This window comes from Pristis pectinata, chromosome 33, assembly GCF_009764475.1.
Source record: "Pristis pectinata isolate sPriPec2 chromosome 33, sPriPec2.1.pri, whole genome shotgun sequence".
NCBI lineage: Eukaryota > Metazoa > Chordata > Chondrichthyes > Rhinopristiformes > Pristidae > Pristis > Pristis pectinata.
Window position 1 is genome coordinate 1,804,592 of NC_067437.1, and position 27,348 is coordinate 1,831,939.

At 48.7% G+C, this 27,348-nt stretch overlaps 1 protein-coding gene across 4 annotated transcripts in view; it reads left to right on the plus strand.

Moving 5' to 3' along the window:
- Positions 1–27,348, plus strand: part of LOC127585488 (SH3 and multiple ankyrin repeat domains protein 1-like) — a 224,065-nt gene that overhangs the window by 69,910 nt on the left and 126,807 nt on the right. For 3 of the 4 annotated variants that reach the window (XM_052042976.1, XM_052042975.1, XM_052042977.1), the window contains exons 3-5: positions 17,669–17,872; positions 22,735–22,806; positions 26,224–26,332. In XM_052042976.1, the coding sequence (XP_051898936.1) occupies positions 17,669–17,872; positions 22,735–22,806; positions 26,224–26,332 (385 nt within the window). The remainder of the gene's footprint in view (positions 1–17,668; positions 17,873–22,734; positions 22,807–26,223; positions 26,333–27,348) is intronic. The other variant, XM_052042978.1, reaches the window with a different exon arrangement.

Sequence of the window (27,348 nt, forward strand, 5' to 3'; positions counted from 1 at the left end):
CATTACTACTGTCTCGCAGATGTTTAAAATCCCACCTTGTGCGGGAATGAGTCCCTGGCTCAGTGGGTCTTTATTCTACTTCTTGGTTTGCGGTTGAAGCTGCATTTCAGACACTCTATTCTCTGGGACTGTTCACTCTGGATTCTGGGTTGACATCCCAGCTGGAGAGTTCGGTCCTCTGGCTGTGAATGTGAGGCGATGACCTTGAAACAATGATGATTACAGGGTAACGTTTCCTCTGGCTGCGGTACGTACAACCAAGGGGTCACAATCTCAAAGTAAGAGGTGAAGGTGATGAATCTTTGGAACCCTCTACCTAGGAGGGCTGTGGAGGTTCAGTCGCCCTCTGTTCAGGACAGAGGTTGATGGATTTCTGGATATTAAAGCAATATGGGACTAGCTCAGGAAGGTGGTACTGAGGTTAAAATGAATCATTAAGTGGCAAAGCAGAAATGAGGGGCTGAATGGCCTACTCCTGCTTTATTTCTGGTAGAACCCTGCAGCAGGAAAATAGGCCCTTCGGCCCACAGAGTTCATGCCAGCTATCAGACACCCATTTCTTCCAATCCCATTTTATTCTACCCCTTGCCCACACACTAGGGGCAATTTTACAATTAACCTCTAAACCCAGATGTCTTTGGGATGCGGGAGGGAACTGGGGCACTTGGGGAAACCCACACAGCCATGGGAAGAGAGCGTGCAAACTCCACACAGACAGCACCGGAGGTCAGGATTGAACCCGGGTCTCTGGAGTGTGAGGCAGCGGCTCGACTGGTGGTGCTGGTGTGTGTTGATGAACCCTTCACTGTTTGTGTGTGGGGATTATCCTGCGATGCAAGTTGTTCCTCGGGGAATATTCCCAACAACTCCGACCAGTGGGTCAGAAATTCAGCCCCACCCTGACCACTTCAGCCCAAAGGTCCAGCCTGTGTTCCAGCAGAACAAGGGGGTGGTTCTCTTGGTGGGTCCCTGTTTATCAATTCTGCCTGTGGAAGTGGGTCCCATGCTGTACATTACCTCTGGGTGGGTGGGGGAATATTTGCCCCTCAATTGTCAGGTTCTCCCTTCACAGATGAATGTGCAAAGTGGTTGCTCTTCACAAAGAGATCACTGGCACCAGTATGTTGTGGGATGTCCTGACAACAAGCTTTACTTTACTTTCCCTCTTCCCCCACCTCCACTTGCTCGTACAGTGGGTGCCATTCCCTCTGAGGGGCTGAAAGATGAGCACACTGTGGTTATGGAGAAACTACCCCTTCCTCTGTTCTGGGAGAGTGATGTTGCCGTAAAATGGAAGCCTTCTAGAGTTGGGAAGTGGTGGAAATAGGGAACCCTGCCTCCCACCCTGGACTCTGGGAAAAGGGAACGGCAGCTGAGGGTTCGGGATCGGGAGGTATACCTTCAGTTGCGCTCTAATTGAATGGTGGGGAAACCCCAAGGGGTAGAATTCTCCTGCTGGAAACTCCTGGCAGGAATGGAGCACATTCTGCTGCTCCCAAAATTTGCAGCCTTCAAAATCCCTGGACAGCTCCAGAAATTGATTACCTGTCTGTGGACAGGCATGGAGGGAGGGGCCTGGGGTGTATTTGCCTGATTCTGAGATATTCCCGAGGCAGCCCTGTGCAGTGGAGGCTCAGAGCGTGGTTTTGGAGTGAGGCGTTGGGGGAGGGAGCTTCAGTCCCTGAAAAATATGCTGATGTTGAAATAGTTGTTTTACATTATGGATGGTTTGCACAGAGAGGTGGATTGCATTTCAACACATTTACAGACTAGCTTTACTATCTTATTACAGAAAGAGCTGTCTTTTTAAGGGCTGGCTGTTACTTGGGGAGGGTGCGGAGGGACCTGTGAAGCGATTGGACAGCCCTCAGACTGGGGGCGTGTTGAACCCCCCCCCCCCAACCCAGGTGAATGACCCTCAACTCTGCCAAAGCTCCAACTGGTGCACACTCAGCACCACCCTTCACCACCCTCCTCCCACATCCCAAAACATTGGCTGCACACTCACCAATGGGAGCTTGTGCCCTGCAAGTTCAGAGGTTGGGTGTCCCTGCCTGGAGGCACAGGAGACTACAAACGCTGGAACCCGGAGCAACAAACAATCTGCTGGAGGAACTCAGCGGGTCGAGCAGCATCTGTGGGGGGAGAGGAACTGTCGATGTTTTGGGTTGAAACCCTACTTCAGGGCTGAGAGGGGAGATGGCAGTGTAAAGTGGAGAGGGGGAGTGGTGAGACAGGAGTCTGAGGTGATTGGTGGACAGAGGAGGGTTGTGAGATGATGGGCAGGTTGCTCCAGGTACATGTCTCTAGTCAGTGGTTGGGACCTTCAACCCACGGTGGGCTGGTAGGTTAATTGGCCACTAAATTGCACTTGAAGGATAGGTGAGTGGTACAGCATAGGGACAGGCCATTCAGCCCACTGGGTCCAATCTCTGCTGATCCCATTTTCTTCCCCCTACATTAGTGGTAGTTGTGGAATCTGAGGGGAGGTAATGAGAATTTGGGGGCAATAAAATGGAATTAGTGTAGGAATAGCCTATATGTGTCAGTGCAGACTCGATGACTGAAGGGCCTGTTTCCGTGATGTATGGCTCTATGTTCTAGAGTTCACTCCAAAACCCTTGCAGCCTCAGTAACTTTCATACATTCCCACAGACTCTGAGTCAAATCCGGAGTGTTTCCAGGTCTACAAACAGCATTCCGTTGGAGCAGTGACCTTGTCTCCCCAATGTCAAATCAAGAGCTAGTCAGACAGTGTCCTGGGGGGATCCAGTACTTCTCTCAGGGTGAAGCACACTGAGGACTATTCTGGTGTCACTGCAGAAACCTGACTGGATATTTCCTTCCTCGTTGCTATGGTACAAGGTCTTGGTGAGACTGCACCTGTCGTGTAAGGTACAGTTTTGATCTCCTTGTCTAAAAGGAAGATAGACCACAGTGAAGATTCAGGAAGCTGGTTCCTGGGAGGACAGGTTTACTGTGAGGAGAGATGGAATGGTCTGGGACTGTATTCTCTGGGGTTTAAAAGAATAAGAGGAGACCTTGTAACTTCCAAAATTCTCTCACATCTTGATGGGATGCATGCAGGAAGGATGCTCCCCTGGTTGATGAATCTAGAGCCAGGCATTAGTCTCAGGTAAGGTCGAGGTCATTTAAGACTGAGGTGAGGAAAGATTTCTTCACTCAGATGGCAAACATTCTGCACTCTCTCCCTGGAGGGTTGTGGAGGCTTTGTGATTTTAAGCTCTTTCAATACAGAGGTTGCTTTCTGGATATTAAAGGAATCCAGTGCAGGACATCGGCGTTGAGGTAATGCTGAGCCACGATCATGCTGAATGGCAGAGCAAAGGCTCGAACAGCCGGACGACCCCCTGCTGTTTTCGATCCTCGTGTTCATCTGCCATCTGTCGCCCTTGAGGACCCACCGTAGTTTGTGTCAGAGGCGCCCAGGGTGAAATCCTTCCCCATGTGATTCTCCTTTTGGAGGTGGGCCCATGTTGTTCTGGGGCTTCACCAGAGCATCCTGACTCCTGCAAGTAAATTTCTTGGCTTCATCCACGGACCCAGGGTGTAACAATCCCCCAACACCCAGTGGTTCTCCTGACTCTGGGAACCCCCCCCCCCCATCATATTTCTTTGGTTCATATTTCCCCCCCATGCCACCGGTCAACCTCCCACTCACTCCTACCCACAGTCTGATCACCTCCAATCCTTCCTCCTGTTCACACAGGCAAACCTGGCCTCCAACCACTGTGTGTCCCCAACTCTTGGTGTGATAGGTTGCCCTGGGAATCGTTACGGTGTAGGCACTACGGTGACTGGGTAAACCACCAGTCATCAATATACAGTACGTATGAATTATGAATGGGTGGAGGCCACTCAGCCCTCGAACCTGCTGTGCTGTTCAATGAGATCAGTGTTCTGCCTGTAACCTCCCCCTGCAATCCCACATACCTTCACTATTGCAACAACACATCATCAGTCGGTTAAAACTAACCTGTCTTGTGACAGTCTGACCCCAGCTCGCGTTCCCTATTGGTGGGTGAATATCCAATGCTTGGTGAATTCTGCATCTGCCTTAAGAATATTCAAAGACACCTCTCCCACCACCACCCTCTGAAGATGAGGCTTCCAGAGACTCATGACCTTCAGAGAAAGCGTTCTCACATCCTCTCTGTCTCACACGGTTGACTCCTGATCCTGACTCGGTGATCCCCATCTCTAGATTGTCGGGGGGAACACCTGCTGACACCTTTCAGGGTCTTGGAGATGGCAGATGCTGGAATCTGGAGCAACAAACAATCTGCTGAAGGAACTCAGCAGGTCGAGCAGCATCTGTGGGGGCAAAGAAACTGTTGGCATTTTGGGTCTTGATGCAGGGTTTTGATCAGAAACGTCAACAATTCCTTTCCTCTCGCAGATGCTGCTTGACCTGCTGAGTTCCTCCAGCAGATTGTGTGTTGCTCTCAGGATCTTGGCTGTTTCAATCATTCCTCGTTGTTCTACCAGACTTGAGTGGATACAAGCCCAGTCTGTCCAACCTTTCCTTGAGACACTGTGCCCATGCCAGGTATTAGTCTAGGAAACTTTTCTGAACTGCTTCCAAAGGATTAACATCCTTTAAGTAAGGAGACTGATACTGTACACAGCACTCCAGATGTCATGTCATCAGTGCCCCATACATCAGAATCATCATCTTCCTGTGTTTGTATTTAATACTTCTAGCAATAAAAAATAACATTCTGTTAGCTCTCACATCTACAGAGAGTCTGCCAACCTCCTGTGCTCCAGTGCTGGGTTCTGCTGCCACCCCAGTCCACCACACCATTGGGCTGTATTGAGGGGATACATGGTCACCTGTAAAACTCCCAGTCCATTCCAGCTGCAGTCTTGTGTCCTTGGTGAAGACGATCGCTGTTCTGTGGAATTTGCACCATTCCAGCAAGAGTAGATGAGAATTTTGAGTTACAAAGGTACTGGAGTACATCCACGATCTTGGAGAGAGAGTGCCTTGTCTCTCTGTACCAAGGCTCCAGTAGAGCAATGGAGTCACAGGAGACTGCAGATGCTTGAATCTAGAGCAACGCACAATCTGCTGGAGGAACTCAGCAGGTCGAGCAGCATCTGTGGGGTGAAAACAGCCCTGATACAGGGTTTGGCTGAAACACTGCCAATTCTTTACCTTGCACAGATGCTGCTCGACCTGCTGAGTTCCTCCAGCAGGTCTTATTGTTCCAGTTCACTTACATTTATATCACATCTCACAACCTCGAGAGATCCTGAAAATCTTCATAGAGTCACCGAGAGATACAGCATGGAAACACACCACCGAATCCACCTGCCCATCAACCACCCATTTATATTCATCCTATGTTATTCTCCCAACTCCAGTCAACTCCACCCAGATTCCACCACTCATGAGGGGAAGTTTACAGCGGCTAATTAACCCACCTACCCGCATGTCTTTGGGGATGTGGAAGGAAACCAGAGCACCCTGGGGAAACTCACAGGGAGAACGTACAAACTCCACAGACAGCACCGGAGGTCGGGATTGAACCCGAGTCTCTGGTGCTGTGAGGCAGTGGCTCTACCGGCTGCACCACTGAGTCACCCCAGCAGCTTCAGGGGAGATGGAAGCTAAGTGTGGCCACCCAGAGGGGGATAATGGGTGATCTGGATACAATGTGGACTGAGGGGCCACGACTGATGCTGCACAGGGGTATTCCTGGAGCTTTGCCCCCATGTCCAACTGCCCTCTTGCCATTGGTCACCCAGCATGTCAATCCTCACAGTGTCCCACCTCCTCACATCACATTGGAGAATCCTCCTTCCCCAATAGGTCAGTGGGGGTTTGACCATTTTTTTTTGTTTCACTTAATGTCCTCAATTGAAGCTGGTCTCTGGTGCTGTGAGGCAGTGGTCCTACTGGCTGTGCTACCTACATATATCCAGTGAAGAGTGTTTCTGATGCAAGTATTGTGCCATGCTGTGTACAGCAAGCTCCCATTTAAAAAAAGAACATGGCAATCAGATAAACGGTTCTGGTGTTGGTTGGGGGCGAATTATTGACCAATGGTTCATCTGTTCCAAAGACACTTGGGATGGCTTGGGCTTTGTGAAGGGTGCTATGCAAATGCAGTCCTTTAGGAAACATAGGTGCTGGACCCACAGGCCAGTGTTTGCAGAAGAGAGTGGGTCATTGTCGGACTGGCCTATATTGCTGCTCATTAGTGGGGCATGCAAATAGATTAGAGCACAGCGAGCTCAAGCTGCTTGGGGAAAAAAAACCTGTGTTAAAAATACTTCCCTGCATCTCTCCTCATCTCGAAATAGTGTCCTCAGCCGCAAAGATAGAGGAACGCAATTTGTAACGCGTCTCTGTGGGTTAGAGTTGGGCCAATTGTGGCAGCAATGTTGGAGAAGGAGGGAGCGGTGGGGGGATGGAAGCTTAACACAATTTCAGAGGAGAGCAGGGAAGGTTGTAGTTGTGGAGAGTGCCTGGTATTTAAAAAGACTGCAGGCAGCACAGAAATCAAATGCCGTCTGTTGTGAGCTGGGTTATTTTTAGCTTGGAAGCTAAGGTGACCAGGATATGTGAGGATTTGTTGAATTAGAAGAGGTTCAAATGGAGAGCAGGAGGTTTCCATTGTGAATTTTTGTCCTATTCTCCCTCTCTCCCCATACTCCTCCTCTGCACGTATGTGTGTGTGTGCGCACACGCATGTACACCCCCATCATCCTTTCCCCTCCCACACTGCAGTGAGCAGGTGCTTGTGTTTTTCTGTGTAAGTGTGCATGTGTCCCAACCTCTGCCTCTCTCTCACTTCTCCTTTGCACACTGGAGTCTCTCTGTGCCCTCCCCACATTGCTATGCCTGCATGCTTGTGTGTTTCCTACCTCCCTCTGTGTTTGTCTCTCGTTTCCCCAACTCTGTCCTCCTCCCCATGTTGCTGTGTGTATGTACATAACTCTATCTCTTACACTCTCCTGTCCCTCCTCTCTATAGTCTGTGTGAGAGACAGACTGCATGTGAACACACGTGTTAGTGTGTGTGGGCGGTACAGTGGTGCTGACTCACAGGTCCAGCCACCCGAGTTCAATCCCGACCTCTGGTGCTGTCTGTGTGGCGTTTGCACGTCCTCCTGGTGACTGTGTGGGTTTCCCCCGGGTGCTCCGGTTCCCTCCCACATCCCAGAGACGTGCGGGTTGGTTAATTGGCCGCTGTAAGTTGCTCCTAGTGTGTAGGTGAGGGGTAGAATCTGGGGGGAGTTGATGGGGAATGTGGGGAGAATAAAACGGGATCAGTGTGGGATTGGTGTAACTGGGTGTCTGATGGCATTACTAGATGGGTTGAAGTTTCCTCACTGAACCTCTGACTCATGCACACGTGTGAATTGGTGTGTGTGTGTGTGCATGTTCTGATGTGTGTGTGTGTGTGCATGTTCTGATGTGTGTGTGTGTGTGCATGTTCTGATGTTTGTGTGTGTGCATGTTCTGATGTGTGTGTGTGTGTGCATGTTCTGATGTGTGTGTGTGTGCATGTTCTGATGTGTGTGTGTGTGTGCATGTTCTGATGTGTGTGTGTGCACGTGCACTTGAGTTGCAGATGGGAGGTGGGTTTTGATGCAGAAAGTAGGACTGGCTGGCAATGAGGGTGGGGATTTGGGTTGAGGGGGTGGGGTCCACGTTCCCACAGAGGTAGGTGAATTGGGGTACCGAACACAGAGCCTCCCTCCCTCCAGCGGCCCCTCCATCAGTGTGTGTAAAGGTGCCTTGTGCCCTCTGATCCCAGCCTGCAGCCAATCAGCCTTCGGCTGCCCTCTGGCACTGATGGGCAGGTTGACAGTGGGAAACCGTAGATTCCGACTGAAGGTCTGTTGGACCACTCCGGAGCCACAGACAAGTTGTTGTGGTTGTCATAGCAACAGGGATAATTGGCCACAAACAGCTGTTTCAGTAGTAGTGCAGAACCGCCCTTTGATTGGATAATATTTAATAATGCCACATCCAGTTGGATACAGACTGCGGGAACCTGGGCTAATTCAGAGTTGGATTAGCGTCTGCAGATAACTTAATTAAAGGCTCCAGCAACTGCTGTGACAAAACAAATAATACAACCTTTCAAGTCTCTGCAGAAGGGTTGTATCGTTCTGCTACGAGCTGCCAAGCGCTGGGTTTTATCCTCTTCCTGCAAGGGGCCCATTATCGTTCTGTTGGGTGTAGACGACTGGGGAGGGAACCGATTGAGGGAGATAAATGTGATGAGGTGGATACAGAGAAACTGTTTCCCTTGGAGGTGTCACAGCTTAGTCACGGGTCATGTCTGGAAGGGTGTGTGGGATGTGTAAGATTCCACATCTCCTGAAAGCTCATCTCTCCCCACCATCGGTAGTATCTACAGGAGGCGCTGCCTCAAGAAGGCAACATCCACCATCAAAGATCCCCACCATCCGGGCCTTGCAATCTTCTCGCAGCTCTCATCAGGCAGGAGGTACAGAAGCCTGAATTCCCACACCACCAGGTTCAGGAACAGCTACTTCCCTTCAACCGTCTGGTTCTTGAACCAACCGGCACAACCCAAATCACTACAGTTTAGCAACACTGTGACCACTTTGATCACTTTGCACTAAAATGGAATTTTTTTTTATTCTATGTTCTTTCTTGTAAAAATTGTGTACAATTCATGTTTTTCTTGTGACTGCTGCTTATCTGATGCTCTGTGCCTGTGATGCTGCTGCAAGTAAGTTTTTCATTGCACCAGTGCTCACATGGACTTGTGCAGATGACAATAAACTCAACTTTGACTTTGAAAGCTGATGAGTTTAGGAGCTGGTCAAGGTTCCGTTGGTACCTGTTTGGTGTCAATGGATACCGGGCAGATGGAGTGGATTCGTTCTGTTCCCAACCGCCCAATCTGTGTGTGAGACGTGGAGGGCCCTGTGAGTTTGTTAAAGATGCACAAAATTAGGGCAGCGATTTCCAACTGCAATATAATCCAGTGGTGCACCTGTGGGGGGGAAAAGCCTCTGAACAAATTTTCAGGGTGTAAGTAGATGCTGAATCAGTCGTGTAAGGGTGTGAGCAGGAAGCTGATATGGTTTTGAATCTCAATAACTAGAATGATCTAACCCAGGATTTGTGTTATTAAAACCATCAGATAACTTCCCATGAACCCAGTCCTGCTATTCAGACATCACCTCCCAATAGCTTCTGGCTTAGAGAGACTGATACCGGCTCCCCTGTGCACACGGCTCTGGCTGATGTGTCACTAGATCCCTGGATGATACTGTCTGTCAGACTGAAGCAGAATACTGAAACAGCAGACAATAAAATCACCCACAAACATACTGAGATATTTCACATTGCCTCTATAATACACACTGAACTATTGCATACGGTACAACTTGCACTGAAATGTAATGGGGCTGTGCACTGATCCAACACCACCAAATCCAGGTGTCACTTGCATGGGGACATCACTTGGAAACATTGCACACTGCTTCATTGTGCATTATTACCATAATGCCCACACTTCTACAACACTAACTGAATGATTAAACACTTCAGTAACACACACTGAACAACTGTGCACTAATGTACATTGAACCATTGCACAATGCTGTAATGCATGCTGAACCAATGCATGCTTCTGTAATATGCAGTGACAATTGCATGCTGTTATTTTACCCACTGATCTGCTAGCACTGCTCTTGTAATACACACTGACAATTGCAAGCTACTGTTATGCTTGCTGTGCTATTGTGCACTGCTGCAGTACACTGAAATATTATACCCCAGTATAATGTACACTGATCCTTTGCTCACAGTTTCGGCATTATGTGCCTGACTATTACACACTACTGTAACGTACGCATTAGACTGTTACACCCAGCTATTACACATCATGAACTGTTACACCGCTACAATAAACACTGAGCTATTGCATTTCAGTTGTAACATGAACGGAAACATTGCACACTGTTGCTACAACATATACTGAACGATATACAGTATGGGAGTGTACATTGACCTGTGATTATGTGGCTCATGCATTAACTGTTGCGCTCTGCTGGGCTACATACATTTGCTGCTTCACTGAACTATTGCACGTCACTCTCGTTCACGCTGGACGATCCCACAAAGTGCTATCAAGAGATGAAGCATGGAGGTAAAATCCAGGGCCCACTTGTGGAGCAGCACCGAATCCAGGGGTCTGTTGTACATTAGAACATAGAAGTAGGGGTAGGCCAATCGTGGCGGACCTTTAGCCTTGGCACCACTTCACTCACTGCTTTAATTCCCTTCATGTCCAAGTTTGTGAAAACCGACACTGGTGTTTAAAATGAGACACGTCATGGGGAAGGATCATAAAGGCAAAACCAGCCCCTGCTCTGGTGAAGCTGTTGGATGAAGATATCCTGTTGAATCGGATGGGATTGGTGACTCATTGTAAGATGGTTCTTTCATGGGGGTCAATACCTGAACCCACTGGGGTTTCATTCAAGGGTTGACTGCCCTTGTGGCCCGCCACCATGTGTACTGCAGAGAGGTTGATGGAGGAAGAACTGGGACTGGTCCAGGAGGGAGGTTCCTCGGGCAGAGAGCCTGTTCTGTGACTTGTCTTCCAGAGATGAAGGTAAATTGGAAGCTTGGGCGTTAAAGGCATCAGGGCGACCATTAATGGAGTCATTTGAGGTATACAGCACGGAAGCAGGCCCTTCGGCCCAACTCGTCCGTGCCGACCAAGTTGCCTCACTAAGCTGATACCATTTACCCACATCTGGCCCATATCCCTCTAAACCTTTACTACCATGTACCTGTCTACATGTCTTTTAAATGCTGCAGTTGTACCTACCTCTACCCCTTCCTCTGGCAGCTCGTTCCATTTACCCACCTCCCTCTGTGTGGAAAAAGTTGCCCCTCAGGTCCCCTTTAGATCTTTCCCCTCTCACCTTAAGCCTGTGCCCTCTAGTTTTGGACTCCTCTATCCTGGGAAAAGGACTGTGACCACCCACCTTATCGATGGCCCTCATGATCTTTTATACCTCTATAATGTCACCCCTCAGCACCCCAGGGAGAAAAGCCCCAGCCTATCCACCCTCTCCCTATAACTCAAGCCCTCCAGTCCTGCTAACATTCGTGTGAATCTTTTCTGCTCCCTCTCCAGCTTAATAGTGTCCTTCCCGTAGCTGGGCGACCAGAACGGCACACAGTACACCAAGTGCGGTCTCACCGACGACTTGTACAGTTGTAACATGACATCCCAACTACTCACTTCCCTGACTGATGAAGGCCAGCATGCCATACGCCTTCACCACGTTGTCTACCTGTGTCAACACTCAGGAACTATGTACTTGTAGAACAGAGAGACCTAGGGGTACGACCCTCCCCAGGGCCCTGCCATTTACTGTGTATGTCCTACCCCGGTTTAACTTCCCAAAATGCATCACTTCACACTTGTCTGAGTTAAGCTCCATCTGCCACTCCCTTGCCCGCTTTCCCAGCTGATCCCGATCCTGTTGTAACCTTGGACAATCTTCTTCACTGTCCACCATGCCACTGATTTTGGTGTTATCTGTGAACTTACTAACATTGCCAACCACGTTCTCACCTGAATCATTAATAGAGATGACAAACAACAGTGGACCCAGCACCGATCCCTGCGGCACACCACTGGTCACAGGCCTCCAGTATAAAGAAAACAGCCCTCCACTACCGCCGCTGACTCCTACCACCCAACCGATTTTGTATCCAATTGGCTTTCTTGCCCTGGATCCTATGATCTAATCTTCCAGACTAGCCTCCCATGCGGGACCTCATCAAAGGCCTTGCTAAGGTCCACATATACAATGTCCACCACCCTGCCCTCATCAATCCTCTTGTTCATCCCTCCAATCAAATTCATGAGATATGATTTCCCACACACAAAGCCACGCTGATTATCCCTAATCAGTCCTTGCCTTTCCAAATGCAGGTAGATCCCATCTTTCCAAATCCCCTGCAATAACTCTCCTGCCATTTAAGAAGGGTTACAAGGACAAATCTGGCACTCAAACCCCAAAGCCTAAACCATGCAGGGTCAATATCAGAACATATAAAGAAGACTTGTGGCACCAATGAGTTATTTTGAAACTGGCTACATACAATAACCACTGTGGCAATCAATTTCTGCACAGCAAGATTCCACAAAAGCAATGTGACAATGACTTGTGTTTGTGATGTTGGTTGGGGAACAGATATCAACCAGGACACTGGGAGCACTCCCAACTCTTCAAGGGAGATCTAACATCCACCTGAGGACACTTTAACATTACATCTGAAGGACTGAGCCTCTGACAGTTCTGTGGTCCCTCAGTACTGCACTGCAACGTTGTGCTCAAGTCTCTGGGGTGGGGCTTGACTGAACAGTAGAAGTTCCAGGATACAGGATGGGTGACTGACAGGGGAGGGAGAGGCTTGTATGTGGAAAGAGAAGATGCACTTGAACAAGAACCCCTGGTACTGATGGTGGTGTTTATAAAGCCCCTCATAAAACTACCCAGCAGAGAGTGGCCATGAAGAAAACAGGTTTATAAAATTATGAGAGGCATAGATAAGGTGGACAGTAACAGTCGTTTCCCCAGGGGAGGGGAGTCTAAAACTAGGGGACGTAGGTTTAGAGTGAGAGGGGAAAGATTTAAAAGGGACCTGAGGGGCAACTTTTTCACACAGAGGGTGGTGAGTATATGGAACGAGCTGCCAGAGGGAGTGGGTGAGGCAGGTCCAACAGTGTCATTTAAGAAGCACTTGGTTAGGTACATGGAGGGGCGGGGCTTGGAGGGATATGGGCCAAACGTAGGAAATTGGGACTAGCCGGGTGGGCCGAAGGGACTGTATCCGTGCTGTATTGCTCTATGACTCTGTGAGAGTGCAATGCCCTGGGCAGCCAAGAGCTCATCAAGGACACTGTAGGAATGCAAGCTGTCCCATTTTCATTCACCACTCTGGCTGCAGGGAAAGTGCTGACTGTGTGTAAGCTGCAGGGAGTGCACTGTGCCCAACTGTAATCATCACTAACTCAGCCAATGATTTCAGGAGCATCAGAATATCAAACAAAGCAAGGGCGTGCCTGACCAGAACTGTAAATTTGTTTATTATTGTCACGTACCGAGGTACAGTGAAAAACTTTGTTTTGCATGCCATCCATACAGGTCATTTCATTACAACAGAGCATTGAGGCAGTACAAGGGAAAACAATAACAATGCAGAATAAAGTGTTACAGTCACAGAGAAAGTGCAGTGCAGGCAGACAATAAGGTGCAAGTTCATAACGAGGTAGATTGTGAGGTCAAGAGTCCATTTTGTAGACAGCGGGCTAGAAGCTGTCCTGGAGCCTGGTGGTACGTGCTTTCATCTTTGTAGATGGCTCATTCTTGTCCCGAGCTGCTTTTGTGTCCATTCACTGACCTATCCAGGGTGTGACGATGGAAATATTTACTGTAGGCTTACACAGCACAGAAACAGGCCCTTTGGCCTACCAGCTGTGCCAACCATCAACCAAACATGTACACCAATCCCATTCTACACTAATACCATTTTATTCTCCCCACACTCCCATCAACTCCCACCAGATTCTGCCAAGTACCAGGGACAATGTACAGTGGACAATTAACCTACCAACCTACGTGTGTTTGAGATATGGCAAGAAACCAGAGCACCCAACAAACATGGAGATAATGTGCAAACTCCACACAGATAGCGCCAGACGTCGGGATCGAACCTGGTCTCTGGAGCTGTGAGGCACATTATGGTGAACGATGGGTTTAAGTGTCAGAAGGGATTTGATTGGAAGGAATAGCTGTCAGCACAATATTGTGGGCCGAAGGGCCTGTTCTGTGCTGTGCTGTTCTATGTTCTATATAAAATCCTGAGGGTGCATGTGGAGAGGATGTGGGAAAATCTAGAACGAGGGCTCACTATTTAAAAATAAGAGGCCACCCATTTAAGAAGTATTCGCTCTCCAAGGGTTGTGAGTGTTATGGGCTCTCTTCCTCAAAGAGTGGTAGAGGCAGAATCCTTCCTTATTCTCAGTAAGCAAGAGGGTGAAAGCTACTGTGGGAATGCAAGGTTAAGGTTAAAACTGGATCAGCCCAGATCTTGTTGAACGGTCTGGAGGGCTAAATGCCGTCCTCCTCATTTGTATGTTTGTATAAAAGTGCTTGCTTCTGGTAGCTGAGAGTTCAAGGCGATAATAAATACCTGTATTTATGTAACTCACTTAAAATACCAAAATCAAGTCCATTGATGTGAGCTCTGTCAAACCAAATTGGCCATGTATCAACATGAAACATAGAACAGTACAGCACAGGTATAGGCCCTTCGGCTGAAATAATTAAACGTCTCAATTGTATCTGCATCCACCACCACCCCAGCAGCACATTCCAGGCACCCACCACTCTGGGGGAAGAAAAACTTGCCCCACACATCTCCTTTGTACTTACCCCCCTCACCTTAAATGCATGCCCTCTGGTATTAGACATTTCGACCCTGGGAAAAAGATACCCGCTGCCCACTCTATCTATACCTCTCATAATCTTACAAATCTCTATCAGGTCTCCCCTCAGCCTCCGCTGATCCAGAGAAAACAACCCAAGTTTGTCCAACCTCTCCTTATAGCACATGCCCTCTAATCCAGGCAGCATCCTGGTGAACCTCTCCAAGGCCTCCACATCCTTCCTGTAATGGGGTGACCAGAATTGAACGCAATACTCTAGATGTGGCCTGACCAGTTTTATACAGCTGCAACATAAGGTTGGATGACCAAAGGCTTGGCTATTGAATTTTAAGGAATATGTTATAGGGTGAAGGAGAGGCAGAGAGGTCGTGCAGAGAGATTTCTGGGCAAAGGACCTCGGCTGCCATTGGTGGAGTGATCAAATCCAAGGTGAACTAGCGGCTGGAGTTGCAGATGTTGGAGAATTGGGGAGCAATGCTATGAGTTTTAAAATTCTCACCTTTCTTCTCCAACCCCTCTTCAGTTTCTGCAGCACCACCCCCTCCAGCTCTCTGATATCCTCCGAGCCCTCTGTCGTCCCTCTCGTTCTGGCCTCCTGCACCTCCCTAATTCTGACTGTTTCACTACAGGTAACTGTTCCCCCAGAGAGCCGGGAGGCAGTGAGTGAAATCTAAATGAGTGGAGATTGTAATTTATCTTTATTGATGAAATATCATTGCCTGAATGTGGGCCACACCAAATGCCAGGATTTGGATCCAACCCACCACCGCAAATGAGTTTGACTCTCCTGACCTCCAGAATTTATTCTCTTTCTCTAATTTCCTCTTCTCTCCCCCACGTTCTTTCCACTTGGGCCTTGGGGAGGCCTCACTTAACAGTGATCTTTGTGTTAAAAATAAAAGGATTTTTCTTTTGATCTGGTGTGAAGCTTCAACGTTTCCTGATTCATAAGACTGCAGGATAGAATTAGAGTTGATGTCCACGGGACCTTGTACCTAATCACCATTCCACCCATTGGGTTAGTGCTAGCTCTCAGTGGACAATCCCATAGCCCCATTCCCCCTCTCATTTTCCTGTTACCCTGCACATCAAATCCCCTTTGAATATTTTGCTACTTGCCTGTGCTAAGGGGTAACCTGCAGTGGCGAGTTAACCTACCACTGCCCTGACCTTTATCTGTCAATGCATTTGAGGATGGGAGTTGGGATGTTATGTCACAGTTGTACAAGGTGTTGGTGAGACCGCCCTTGGAGTACAGTGTACAGTTTTGCCCGTTATCAGAAAGACATCATTAAACTGGAGAGGGTGCAAAAAAGATTTACGCAGATGTTGCCACAACTCGAGGGCCTGAGTAAAAGGGAGAGGTTGTGCAGGCTGGGACTTTATTCCTTGGAGCATAGGAGACTGAGGGGTGACCTTATAGAGGTGTATAAAATCATGAGGGGCATAGATAGGGTGAATGTACACAGTGCTTTTCCCAGGGAAGGGGAAACTTAAAACTAGAGGGTGTAGGTTTAACGTGAGAGGTGAAAGATTTAGCCCAAAAGAAACAGGAGCAGAATTAGGCCATTTGGCCCATCGATTCTGCTCTGCCATTTAAAAGGGACCTGAGGGGCAACTTCTTCATGCAGAGGGTGGTGCGTATATGGAACAAGCTACCAGAGGAAGTGGTTGAGGCCAGCACAGTAACAACATTCAATAGATATTTGGATAAGTACATAGATAAGGAAGCATTTCTGTTTCTTATTTCAAATTTCCAGCATCTGCAGTTTTTTTTGATTTTCAGGTTGAAGATCTGAACCTGGTGACGGGTCTTTGACCAGAAATGTTAATCCTGTTCCTCTCTCCACAGAAGCTGCCCGACCTGCTGAGTGTTTCCACGTTTTGTGTTTTTGAAAGGAAAGCAGATAGTCTTAGGGAAGGAGTTCCTCAACTTAGGACATTGGCAACTGATGGCAAGGTCGTCAGAGATTAAACTTGGGAATAATCAAGGAGCTGGAATTGGAGAGAAACCAAGATCCTGAAGTGAAGACACAGGAGAAGGCAGACGCTGGAATCTGGAGCAACAAACAATCTGCTGGAGGAGCTCAGCAGGTTGAGCAGCATCTGTGGGGGGAGGGGAATTGTCGACGTTTCGGGTCGAAACCCTGCATCAGGAGACTGAGTTCCTCCAGAGGATTGTTGCTCCAAGCTCTTGAAAGGCAGGAAGGAAGTGCTGTTCTCGTTAGCAGGGAGTGGGGGCAGTGACTTAACCTTCTGGTGAAAGGTGGGGTGTGTGAAGGGAAACTTCTGACGCAGAGTGCAGTGAGAGTGAGGGGTTCACTGCCTCTGGAACCAGTGTCTTCAGAAGGGAAATGGATCAACACATTGAAGGGAGTACAGATTGTCCCCAGGTTACAGCAGGGTTCCCTTCCTCTGAACGGTCCGTAACCGGGACAGTTTGCAAATCGGAAATGTGTCCATGACTTGAGCTCCCACCCGGCAGAAGCCGGCAAATCCATCCCACTGGTCTCCCAAGCCCTCGCTCCTAGCTATGGGTTGTTTGTAAGCTGGGGAGGACCTGTCATTGGTGAGGCTGTGGGGAAGGAGCTGGGGAAGGAACCTGATGGGATTGCTTCACTAGGAGCCGGCATGTACCATGGGCTGAGTGGTCTCCTTCTTGCCTTAACATTCCAGATGTTAACAAATTTGTGTGAACAAGATGTTGAGTAAAGTAGGTAGAGCTGTTTGAAGACGAGAGTCTCTCCCGTGACTAACCCATTGTGTTAATTCTTTCTATATATCACCTTACCTCAAGCAGAATTAATTTTATTTCCTAATCCTCTGATAATCCGGCATCCGATTGTTTGGAAGTCCTGATGGTCCGGCAATTGGTTTACTTGTTAGTCCGGACTCTGAGCTGGGGGTTCCTGATCGCAAGTGGAGTCTGTGACCGGGACAGGGATCTGGACTGTGCATCAGCTGTGTGTTAGAGCCAGGGCTGGTGTCTGCAGCACCAGGGGTCAGGGTTATGGGTGGGGTTGAGCTCGATCCGGGGACTGAGTCCTTGTATACTTCCCACTCTGTGTAAACGCACTTTCACTGTAAAATCTGGTGCTGCTGTGTAAAGAGTGTCTTACTGTACTCTGTCTGCTTGTAAAACTAAAATTCCAAATTTTTGTTCCGTTTTGACAGAAATGTCTTCGATTTAACCCTGATGCCACTATTTGGGCAGCAAAGCAGCAGGTGTTGTGTACTCTAAACGAGAGCCTGAAGGATGTGTTGAACTATGGCCTGTTCCAGCCAGCCAGTAATGGACGAGATGCCAAGTTTTTAAACGAAGAGAAGCTCCTCCGAGAATACCCGCAATCCTTTGAGAAGGGGGTGCCTTATTTGGAGGTGAGAGTGCGCCAACGTTCGGAGGGTTGATGTGGCTCTGGCTACCAGCCTATTAAGACGTAGAGAAGGCTCCTGTGCATAAAGGCCTGATTGGATAAGGTGCCACTTGCTCCCTGTCAATCTTAAGACAGAATAATTCCCTGAATAATTTTGCTGGGGTTGACCAAAAACCGCTGGAAATGCTCAGCAGGTCAGGCAGCATCTGTGGAGAAACAGAGTTACCTTTCAGGCCGATGACCTGTTATTAGAGAGAGCCCTTATTTCCAATATTCTGCTTTTGTAAAGAGAAATATAAATATATAAATGATCTGGCTGAAAATGTAGTTGGGCTGATTAGTAAGTTTGCACATGACACAAAAGTTGGCGGAGTTGTAGACAGTCAGGAAGGTTGTCAAAGGAATTGAATCAGTTGGAAATGTGGGCAGAGAAATGGCAGATGGAGTTTAATCCAGATAAGTGTGAGATGTTGCACTTTGGGAGGTCAAATGTAAGAAGAAAGTGTACAGTAAATGGCAGGACCATTAGGAGCATCGATGTACAGAGGGATCCAGGGATACGAGTCCATAGCTCATGAAAGTGGCAACACAAGTAGATAAGAGTGGTAAGGAAGGTGTACGGCATGCTTCCCTTCATTGGTTGGGGTGTTGAGTATAAAAGGAAGTCATGTTGCAGCTGTATAAAACTTTGGTCAGGCTGCGCTGGGGGTGTTGTGTGCAGTTCTGGTCGCCCATAACAGGAAGGATGTGGAGGCTTTGGAGAGGGTGCAGAAGAGGTTCACCAGGATGCTGCCTGGATTAAAGGGTGTGAGCTATAAGGAGAGGTTGGACAAACTTGGATTGTTTTCTCTGAAGTGTTGGAGGCTAAGAGGAGACTTGATAGAAGTTTATCAAACTATGAGAGGCCCAGATAGGGTAGACATTCGGTATCATTTTTCCAGGGTTGAAGTATCTAAGAGGGCATGCATTTAAGGTGAGAGGGGGTAAGTTCAAAGGAGATGTTTTTTTACACAGAGAGTGGTGAGTGCCTGGAACGGGCTGCCAGGGGAGGTGGTGGAGGCAGATATGATAGCAACATTTAAGGCATTTAGACAGACACATGAATAGGCAGGGAATGGAGGGATACAGACCATGTGCAGGCAGATGCGATTAGTTTGGATTGGCATCATGGTCAGCACAGACATGGTGGGCTGAAGAGCCTGTTCCTGTGCTCTTTTATGTTCTACGTAAGTAGAGCTTGCTGAAAAACTGCTGGGGTGCTGAAGGAAAGCAGCACTGTCAGAGGTGCTGTGATGTGGATGAGTGGAGTCCCTGTCTGTGCCCCCTCCCTCCCCTCTCCTCTCTCCCTCCCCTCACCCCTCTCCCTCACCTTTGCTGAGTTGATGGTGTGGCACTGAGTGAGGGAAGGAGCTGTGCTTGGGCGGGGTGGCTGAGGCATCTTCCTCCAGGCCAATGTTAATCGTAAAGGCGAATGATGGTCATTACCTGACTGCTGTCTTTGGGGTCGTCCTGTGCATAAATAGCTATTCACGTGGAAGATCAGAAATAGAACCATGAGGAGTCCATTTGGCCCCTGTTTCTGCTGCACCATTCGGTGAGGTCACCGTGGACCTTATGCCCAGCTTCACTTTTTCTGCCATGTCCCCATGATTCCCCTCAGTACTGAATCTTAACTTGGCTGTCAGGTCCTTGGGAACGTGGTGAGGTTGCTTGAAGTGCTGCAGAAAGTCAAGATTTTTCCATTCAGAAGACAGCAGCCAATCTGTGCACAGCAAGCTCCCATCAACTTGAAGCAGACTGTTTCTAAAATGATGTTGCTTGGTCATAAAAACAGGAAGTGCTGGAAACACCCGGCAGCGTCAGCAGGAAGAGAAACGGAGGCTTTTGACCTGAAACATTAACCGTTTCTCTCTCCACAGATGCTGCCTGACCTGCTGAGCGTTTCAATTATTTTCTGCTTTAATTACAGATTTCCAGCATCTGGAGTTTTTCAATTGCTTGATCTGGACTTTGTATATAAAACATCCCACAACAATAATATTACGTTGAGGGAAAGTGGTCTCTTAAGAGAGCTGATGGGGTCTCTCACACCTTCAGTTCTTTATTGTGAATGGTGTCCAGTGATATGCTTGGGTGTCCAGTGAACTCACTATCAGCCAACCCAGGGCAAGGGCATTACCCTCTGACTTAAAGTGTGGGGTTAAAAGTCCTCCATGTTGGCGGCCGAACTGAATAACCCACCTACTCGATGGGTAATTGACTAACTGCAGATTTACTTCTGTAAGGTTATATTTTGCTTCCTGACACCCATTCACTTCTGAGGGTAGCACCTCTCACTGCTTATGATCGAGTTTCTCTTTCATTCTGTTATCACACAAGACCTGACCAAGCTCACTTCTTCATGGTACTTGTGCATATGACAATAAACTCGACTTTGACTTTGATCAGCCACACTTAGGTGTAGGCGTATAGCATGGAAACAGGCCTAACTGGTCCATGCCGACCAAGATTCCCATCTAAGCTACTCCCTTTTGCTCGTGTTTGGCCATGTTCTGCCATGACCATAAGAAACTGCAGCGATTTGTGGACACAGCTCAGAACATCATGGAAACCAGCCTCCCCTCCATGGACTCTTTCTACACTTCTTGCTGCCTCAATAAAGCAGCCAGCATAATCAAAGACCCCACCCATTCCAGACATTCACTCTTCTCCCCCTCCCATCAGGCAGAAGATGCAAAACCCTGAAAGCACATACCACCAGGCTCAAGGACAGCCTCTATCTCACTTACAAGACTATTGAGTGGTCCCCTAGTACGATAAAATGGACTCTTGACCTCACAATCTACCTCGTTATGACCTTGCACCTCATTGTCTACCTGCACTGCACTTTCTGTGTAGCTGTGACATTTTATTCTGCATTCTGCTATTGTTTTACCCTGTACTACCTCAATGCACTGTGTAATGAATTGATCTGTACGAATGGAATGCAAGACAAGTTTTTCACTGCACCTCTGTACAAGTGACAATAATAAACCAATACCAGTCCCTCTGAACCTTTCCTATCCACGTACCTGCCTCAACCACTTCCTCTGGCAGCTCATTCCATATATGGACCACTCTCTGGGTGAAAAAGTTGCCTCTTTTCTCTCTCACCTTAAACCTGTGCCCCCTAGTTCTTGATTCCCTGCCCCTGGGCAAAAAGACTGTGTGCTTTCATCCTATCTATGCCCCTCATAGTTTAGGAACAGCTTCTTCCCCTTCCCCCATCAGATTTCTGAATGGTCCATGAACACTACCTCGTTATTCCCTTTTTTTTCCTATTTATTTATTATGTAATTTATAGTAATTTTTATGTCTTTGCACTGTGCTGCTGCTGCAAAACAACACATTTCACGATGTATGTCAGTGATAATAAACCTGATTCTGATGATTTCATACACTTTTAGAAGATCACCCCTCATTCTCCTACACGCCAATGAATAAAGCCCCAACCTGCTCAACCTCCCTCTGTAACTCAGTCCCTTGAGTCCCGGCAACATCCTCGTAAATCTCCTCTGCACTCTGCAGCTTAATGGTATCTTTCCTATAGCAGGGTGACCAAAACTGAACACAATATTCCAAATACGGCTTCACCAACATCTTGTACAACACACTAGCATTTAGATCAGGGGAGGTTTCTTCTCGCGGAGTATCTGAGCACAGAAACTGGCCCTTCGGTCCATGGTGTCTGTGCCGACCATCAAGTACCCATTTTACACTAATCCTACCGTTACCCATTGTATACACCCCACATTACCAGAAGATGGACCTGTGGAATTCTCTACCACAGAGGGCAGTGAAGGCCAAGTCATTAAATATACCTCATGAAAGAAGTAGGTAATTTCTCAATGGATCAAGGCAGGAACAGGATATATGAGTGGGTGATCAGCTATGCTTGTTTGGAATAGTAGAGTAGGGCCGAATGGCCTTTTGTTCTATCATGAGAGACAAGACAGGTTGGGTCCATGATCATTGGTGTTTGGAAGAAGGTGGTATGATCTTAGAGAAACATATGATTGGAAGGGGCCTTGATGGGGTGGATGCTGAGATGCTTTCACTCGTGACAGAGTTTTGACTGAGGGAACATAGTTTCAGGATAAGCAGCTGGTTGTTTAAAACAGGTAGGTAGAAATTTCTTCTGGCAGAGAGCAGCGATTTTCTGCCCCAGGGAGTTGTGGAGACTAGTTCAGTAGAAGTATTTAAAGTGGAGGTAGATGTATTGTGAAAGGTCAGGAATGGAGGGCTCTGGGGAACTGGCACAGATCAGCCATGTTCATGTGAATGGAGGGGTAGGCTTGAGGGGCCGAGTGGCCTACTCCTATTTTCCTGTGTTCTTGTGGTCTCTGCCGTGTGGCTGTGGGCCTGGGGTCTGGAGTCACACATCGGCCGGGATAGGGTGGGCAGGTTCCCCTCCTCACCAATGGACATCATTGAACCAGTTGCAGTTATTAAGGACAATACACTGGCTGCTCATTCATTATTACTGCTGCTGGCTTCATCAGCCCTGTTTGCTTAGTGGACTGAATTTACATTCCCCAGCTGTTGTGGGAGGGGATCGAACTCCTGACTCCAGACTCTCCGGATCACCACCCCAGTGCTGTTGCTGCTCTGCTGCCGTTCCCTGTCTGGCTGACGGTGGCGGGGGTGAAAATCAGAGACTCACAAGTTGGAATTTCTCTGACCAGCTGTTCCCAACGTCTGCGGTGGGTGTTGGCGACAGTGGTCGGTGGGGGTGGTGGGGGTTCACCTACCGTGTGGTGTTAGTGTCAGTGGGGAGAGCGGAGCAGGGGTGGCGTGGTACTGACTCGTCTTTCACTTCCCTTGCAGTTCCGTTACAAGACACGCGTTTATAAACAGACCAACCTGGACGAGAAGCAGCTAGGGAAGCTGCACACCAAGGTCAGTGCGCGAACACCCCCGTCCACCACAGTGCCGATATGCTACTGAGCGGGTTGGGGCTAAGGGCTGGCAACACTGGCCACACCACAGCCAGGGAGAGGACAGAGGTGTCCCGCTCCCCGTGCTCAATCCTCCATGGTCTGTTCCTCCCTTCTTCCCTCCCCACTAGACGGTTCCCATCCAAGGGGAAGGAGGAAGTGGGGGTAGAGGTATAGGAGAGGGAGTGAGGGGAATTGGGGGGGAGACGTAGATGGAGTGGGGGCAGCGGGGAAGGAGCGAGGGGGCAAGAGGTATAGGAGAGGGAGTGGGGGGAGATATAGAGGGAGAAGGAGTTGGGGCGGAGGAGAGGGAGGGATTGGGGGGAGTTGGAAAGGGGAAGAGAGGGGGAACGAGGAAAGGAGAGAAAGAGAGAGTGGAGCAGGAGGGGACAAGAGATGGAGGGTGAAAGTTTGAGAGAGTGAGGGGGAGTGTGGAGAAGAGAATTCCTCATTATCAATGAAGAACTGTTTCCAAGTTTCTCTCCTGAATAGCCTGTTCCCTTCGTGCTGTCCCGTCCCAGGCAGGGAGGAGCTCCTCTCTATCCCCTCTGCACTCCTTTCAAAATCTGAACCACCTCAGTCAACCCCTCACCATTCACATTCTGGTGAATAAACGCCCAATATCACAAGATCACAAGACAAGGGAGCAGAAGCAGGCCATTCGGCCCATTGAGTCTGCTCCAAGGAAGGGGAAAAAGAAATGAGAAATGGGGGGAAAAGAAACCTGTTCTAATCCCAATTTCCGGCCTTATCCCCATATCCCTTGATATCCTGACTATTTAGATATCTATCTATCTCCTCCTTGAACGCCACCACTGATCTGGCCTCCACTGCTGCACATGGCAAGGAGTTCCACAAATTCACCACCCTCTGGCTAAAGATATGTACCACGGCATCTTATAGTTCAGTCCTCAGTGTCCAAGGTGTTTGCTATGCACCGTCCAAGGTTGAAGTATCCCTCTTGAGGTGTGGTTCCAGGAACACACGTGGCCAAATCAGTGCTTTTAAAAAGCTCCCTCCTGCCTACAGTAAGGTTAAATGCCAAAGGATATTGGGGTGGATTTTGTCAGAACCCTGGATGTAATATCTTCATAAATCTGATCACAATCAGTTCATTGTACTTGTGAGCATCTCAACCCATCCCCACTCTCCATATCATCAATGTGCCCTCAGAACTTAAAAATAAAATCAACTAATATTTCAACAAAAATGTCAGCTTAAGCTGAGGAAGTTTAAATAATTCTCTTTGAAGCTGTGACACGCTGACAACTGAAGCAAATTAATCTTCTCCTCACGTTCCTCTCTCTTGCTGTAAAGGAATCTCCCCCCCCGCCTCCCACCCCCCCGCCTCCCCCCCTCCCCCCCCCTCCCCCCCCGCCTCCCCCCCGCCTCCCCTGTCTCTTTCCTTTCTCTCTCTCCCTCCTCCCCTTCCCTCTACTGTTTCTATCGACCTCCTTTCTATATTTTTCTCCCTCTCTCCGTCCCTCACATTTTGCCCCCTCCCCCTCCCTCCCTCTCCCCTCCCCCTCCCTCCCTCCCCCTCTCCCCTCCCCCCGCCCTCTCCCTCCCTGTCTCCCCCAGTGACTATGCATTCTAATAGATTCCCAGATCCGATCCCCTCCCCTTCACGCCTCCTTTCTACCCCTGCCCCCCCAGCCACCTCCCCCCCAATTAGGCTCTCCCCACCACCCGTTCCTCATCTCTCTGCTATCCCCTCCGTCTTTCTCCCCTCCCTTTATCCCTCCCTCTCACCTTCTTTCTTCTGCCCCTCCTATCCTTTCACATTGTGGAACCACCGCCCCCCCCCCCCAGGCCAAATTTCCCCCCTCCCCAAGGTAAACAGATGGTAATCCCTTGATTTATGAATCCTCACTGTACTACCATTGTCTCTGGCAGAACATGTCTTTCCCTTACAATCTAATTCATGCTATAACCAGTAGCACGCTGGTCTCTGTCCGTGGTACTAACATACCCACAAAGTATTTTGCTCAACTTTTTCAATTTACAAAGTGCCACTGGAGTTATAGATCATAAAGTCCACGCCGACCCTTTTGCCCAACTACACTGTTCCACTTTCCCGCATTAGCGCCATATCCTTACCTATTCAAGAGTCCAAATGCCTCTTAAACACAGTGACACTATCTGATTCCACAGGCAGCGAGTGCCAGATATCAACCACTCTGTGTGTGAAACAAACATAACACCCCTCTGATCTCTCTTAGAACTCACCCGAGAGAAGCTCATGAGATCATGAGAGGAATAGATAGAGTCGACAGCCGGTATTTTTTTCCCAGGGGCAAGTATTTTACACAAAGAGCGGTGGGTGCCTGGAATGTGCTGCCAGGGGTGGTGGTGGAGGCAGATACGATAGAGGGGTTTAAGCGGCTCTTAGGCCCATGGATGTGCAGGGAATGGAGGGATGTGGACATGGTGTCAGCAGAAGGGATTAGTTTAGTTAGGCTTTTAATTACATGGTGGGCCGAAGGGCCTGTTTTGTGCTGTATGGTTCTACTAGTTGAATTTGTTCAGCATGACATTGTGGGCCAAAGGGCCTGTTTCTGTGCTGTGCTGTTCTATGTTCTATAACTTTAAACCTGTGCGCTCTTGTACACGATACTCTGACTGTGGGAAAAAGATACTGACTATCTCCTCTGTCCATGCCTCTTGTCAGGTCCCCTTGCCCTTTCATAAGCCGAGCAGTTACTGTAACTCAGACTGCTGACCTGTGCAATTGAGAATGACCACAGTTTGTTTAGACCACTGTCACTGTCATAGATATCTGCCAGGAACCCCGGCTGTAGGCGTGAATGGGCTAGACCTGACCCCACTGCCCTGTCCCATTGACTCTCAGCCACAAGGGCATTTACTTCAAAAATAAACTTTGTTCATAAATCTATATGTATAGGAAATACAACCGAATCTGTACATGTTGTCCTTTGCATTCATTGTTTTGGCAAATCAATACATTCATTGTGCCAATAAACCAGTACATTCTGGTTACAAAGCACCAACACTACCCGTTTCCACATTAAATGGTGCAGCCGTGAAGTGGAAGGTGTCGGAGAGGCTGTTACCCAGGTCCCTGGACTTAGCAGGGGCCCAGACTACGGCCCTTCCCCACAGAGCCTTAGCATTGGCTGCACTGAGCTTCAGTGCGTCCCTCAGCGCGGACTCCTGCAGCCTGGAATGTGCCGGCTGCAGCATTCACTTGTTGATTGTCCAGCGCAAGGAGCTGTCCACAAGTTCAGACAGACCAGGGTGTGTCTTTCACCGACTTCTGTTTGAACTCTGTGAAAGGTCTCTGTTTAACCCCACACATTTATCTTGCAATATTTCCTCATTCCTGAGCAACTTTTTGACCAGCTTCTCTTTAACACAGGCCAGTTTGAAGAAGTTCTTGGAATATGTCCAACATGGCGCAGCGGAAAAGATTCTTAAGCTCCTGGATAAAGGGCTGGACCCCAACTTCCATGATGCAGAAACTGGAGGTAGGTTCTAATGTTTACAGCTGCTGGATGGTCAAACGTTAACCGACATTGGTTGAGCTTCGAGAGTGGGAGATCAAAGGAAGGGGCTAGAGCAGGCTGTGGAGGGGAAGGGAGTGTTTGGGAGAATGGGAGAGGAAAATCATGGAAAAAGGAGGGGAACAGACGGTCGGAGAGAGTGGGGAGTGAAAGAAGCTGGTGGAAGAGGCGGGGAGGGAGAAGAGGGACGAGGGGGGAGGGAAGGAAGAGGTTGAGTGTCGAGGATGAGGCAGGATGGAAGGAGAGAGGGATGAGGATTAGGGATGGGTCAGGGAAGAGGAGAGGGAAGGGATTGTAGGGCAAGTTGGTGTATCATAATCCAAAGCCCAGAAACTTCCAAAGACGTCCGCAAATGTCTTCTCTGAACATTTGCAGCAAGGGGCGGTACTCTGGTGCATCTCGTCGAGCCGCTACCTGGTAGCTCCAGAGACCCGGTTCAATCCCGACCTCTGGTGCTGTCTGTGTGGAGTTTGCACGTTCTCCCTGTGACTGTGTGGGTTTCCCCCGTGTGCTCTGGTTCCCTCCCACATCCACATGATATGGGCCATGTTCAGGCAGAAGGGATTGGTTTAATTCGGCATTGTGTTCAGCACAGACATTGTGGGTCGAAGAGCCTGTTCCTGTGCTGTACTGTTCTGTGTTCTACTTCTACCCCAAAGATGTGCAGGTGGTCGATTAATTGGCCACTGTAAATTGAGTGGTAGAATCTGCAGGGAGATGACGGGAATATGGGGAGAATAAAATAGTGGGATTAATGGAGGATTGGTGTACAAGTTGGTTGATGGTCAGTGTGGCGCCACTGGGCTGAAGCAATCGGGATCTTTCTGACCTTGTGACTCTAAGTGTTGTTCAGAGGTTCAGGGAGGTTCTGAGCACCATCTCCTCAACCTCACTGAATATTTTAGAGGTTGCACAGGACTGCTTTATCTGTCCCTTGGCTATGAATCCAATTACTCAGACAGTCTTTGGGAATGGGTGGA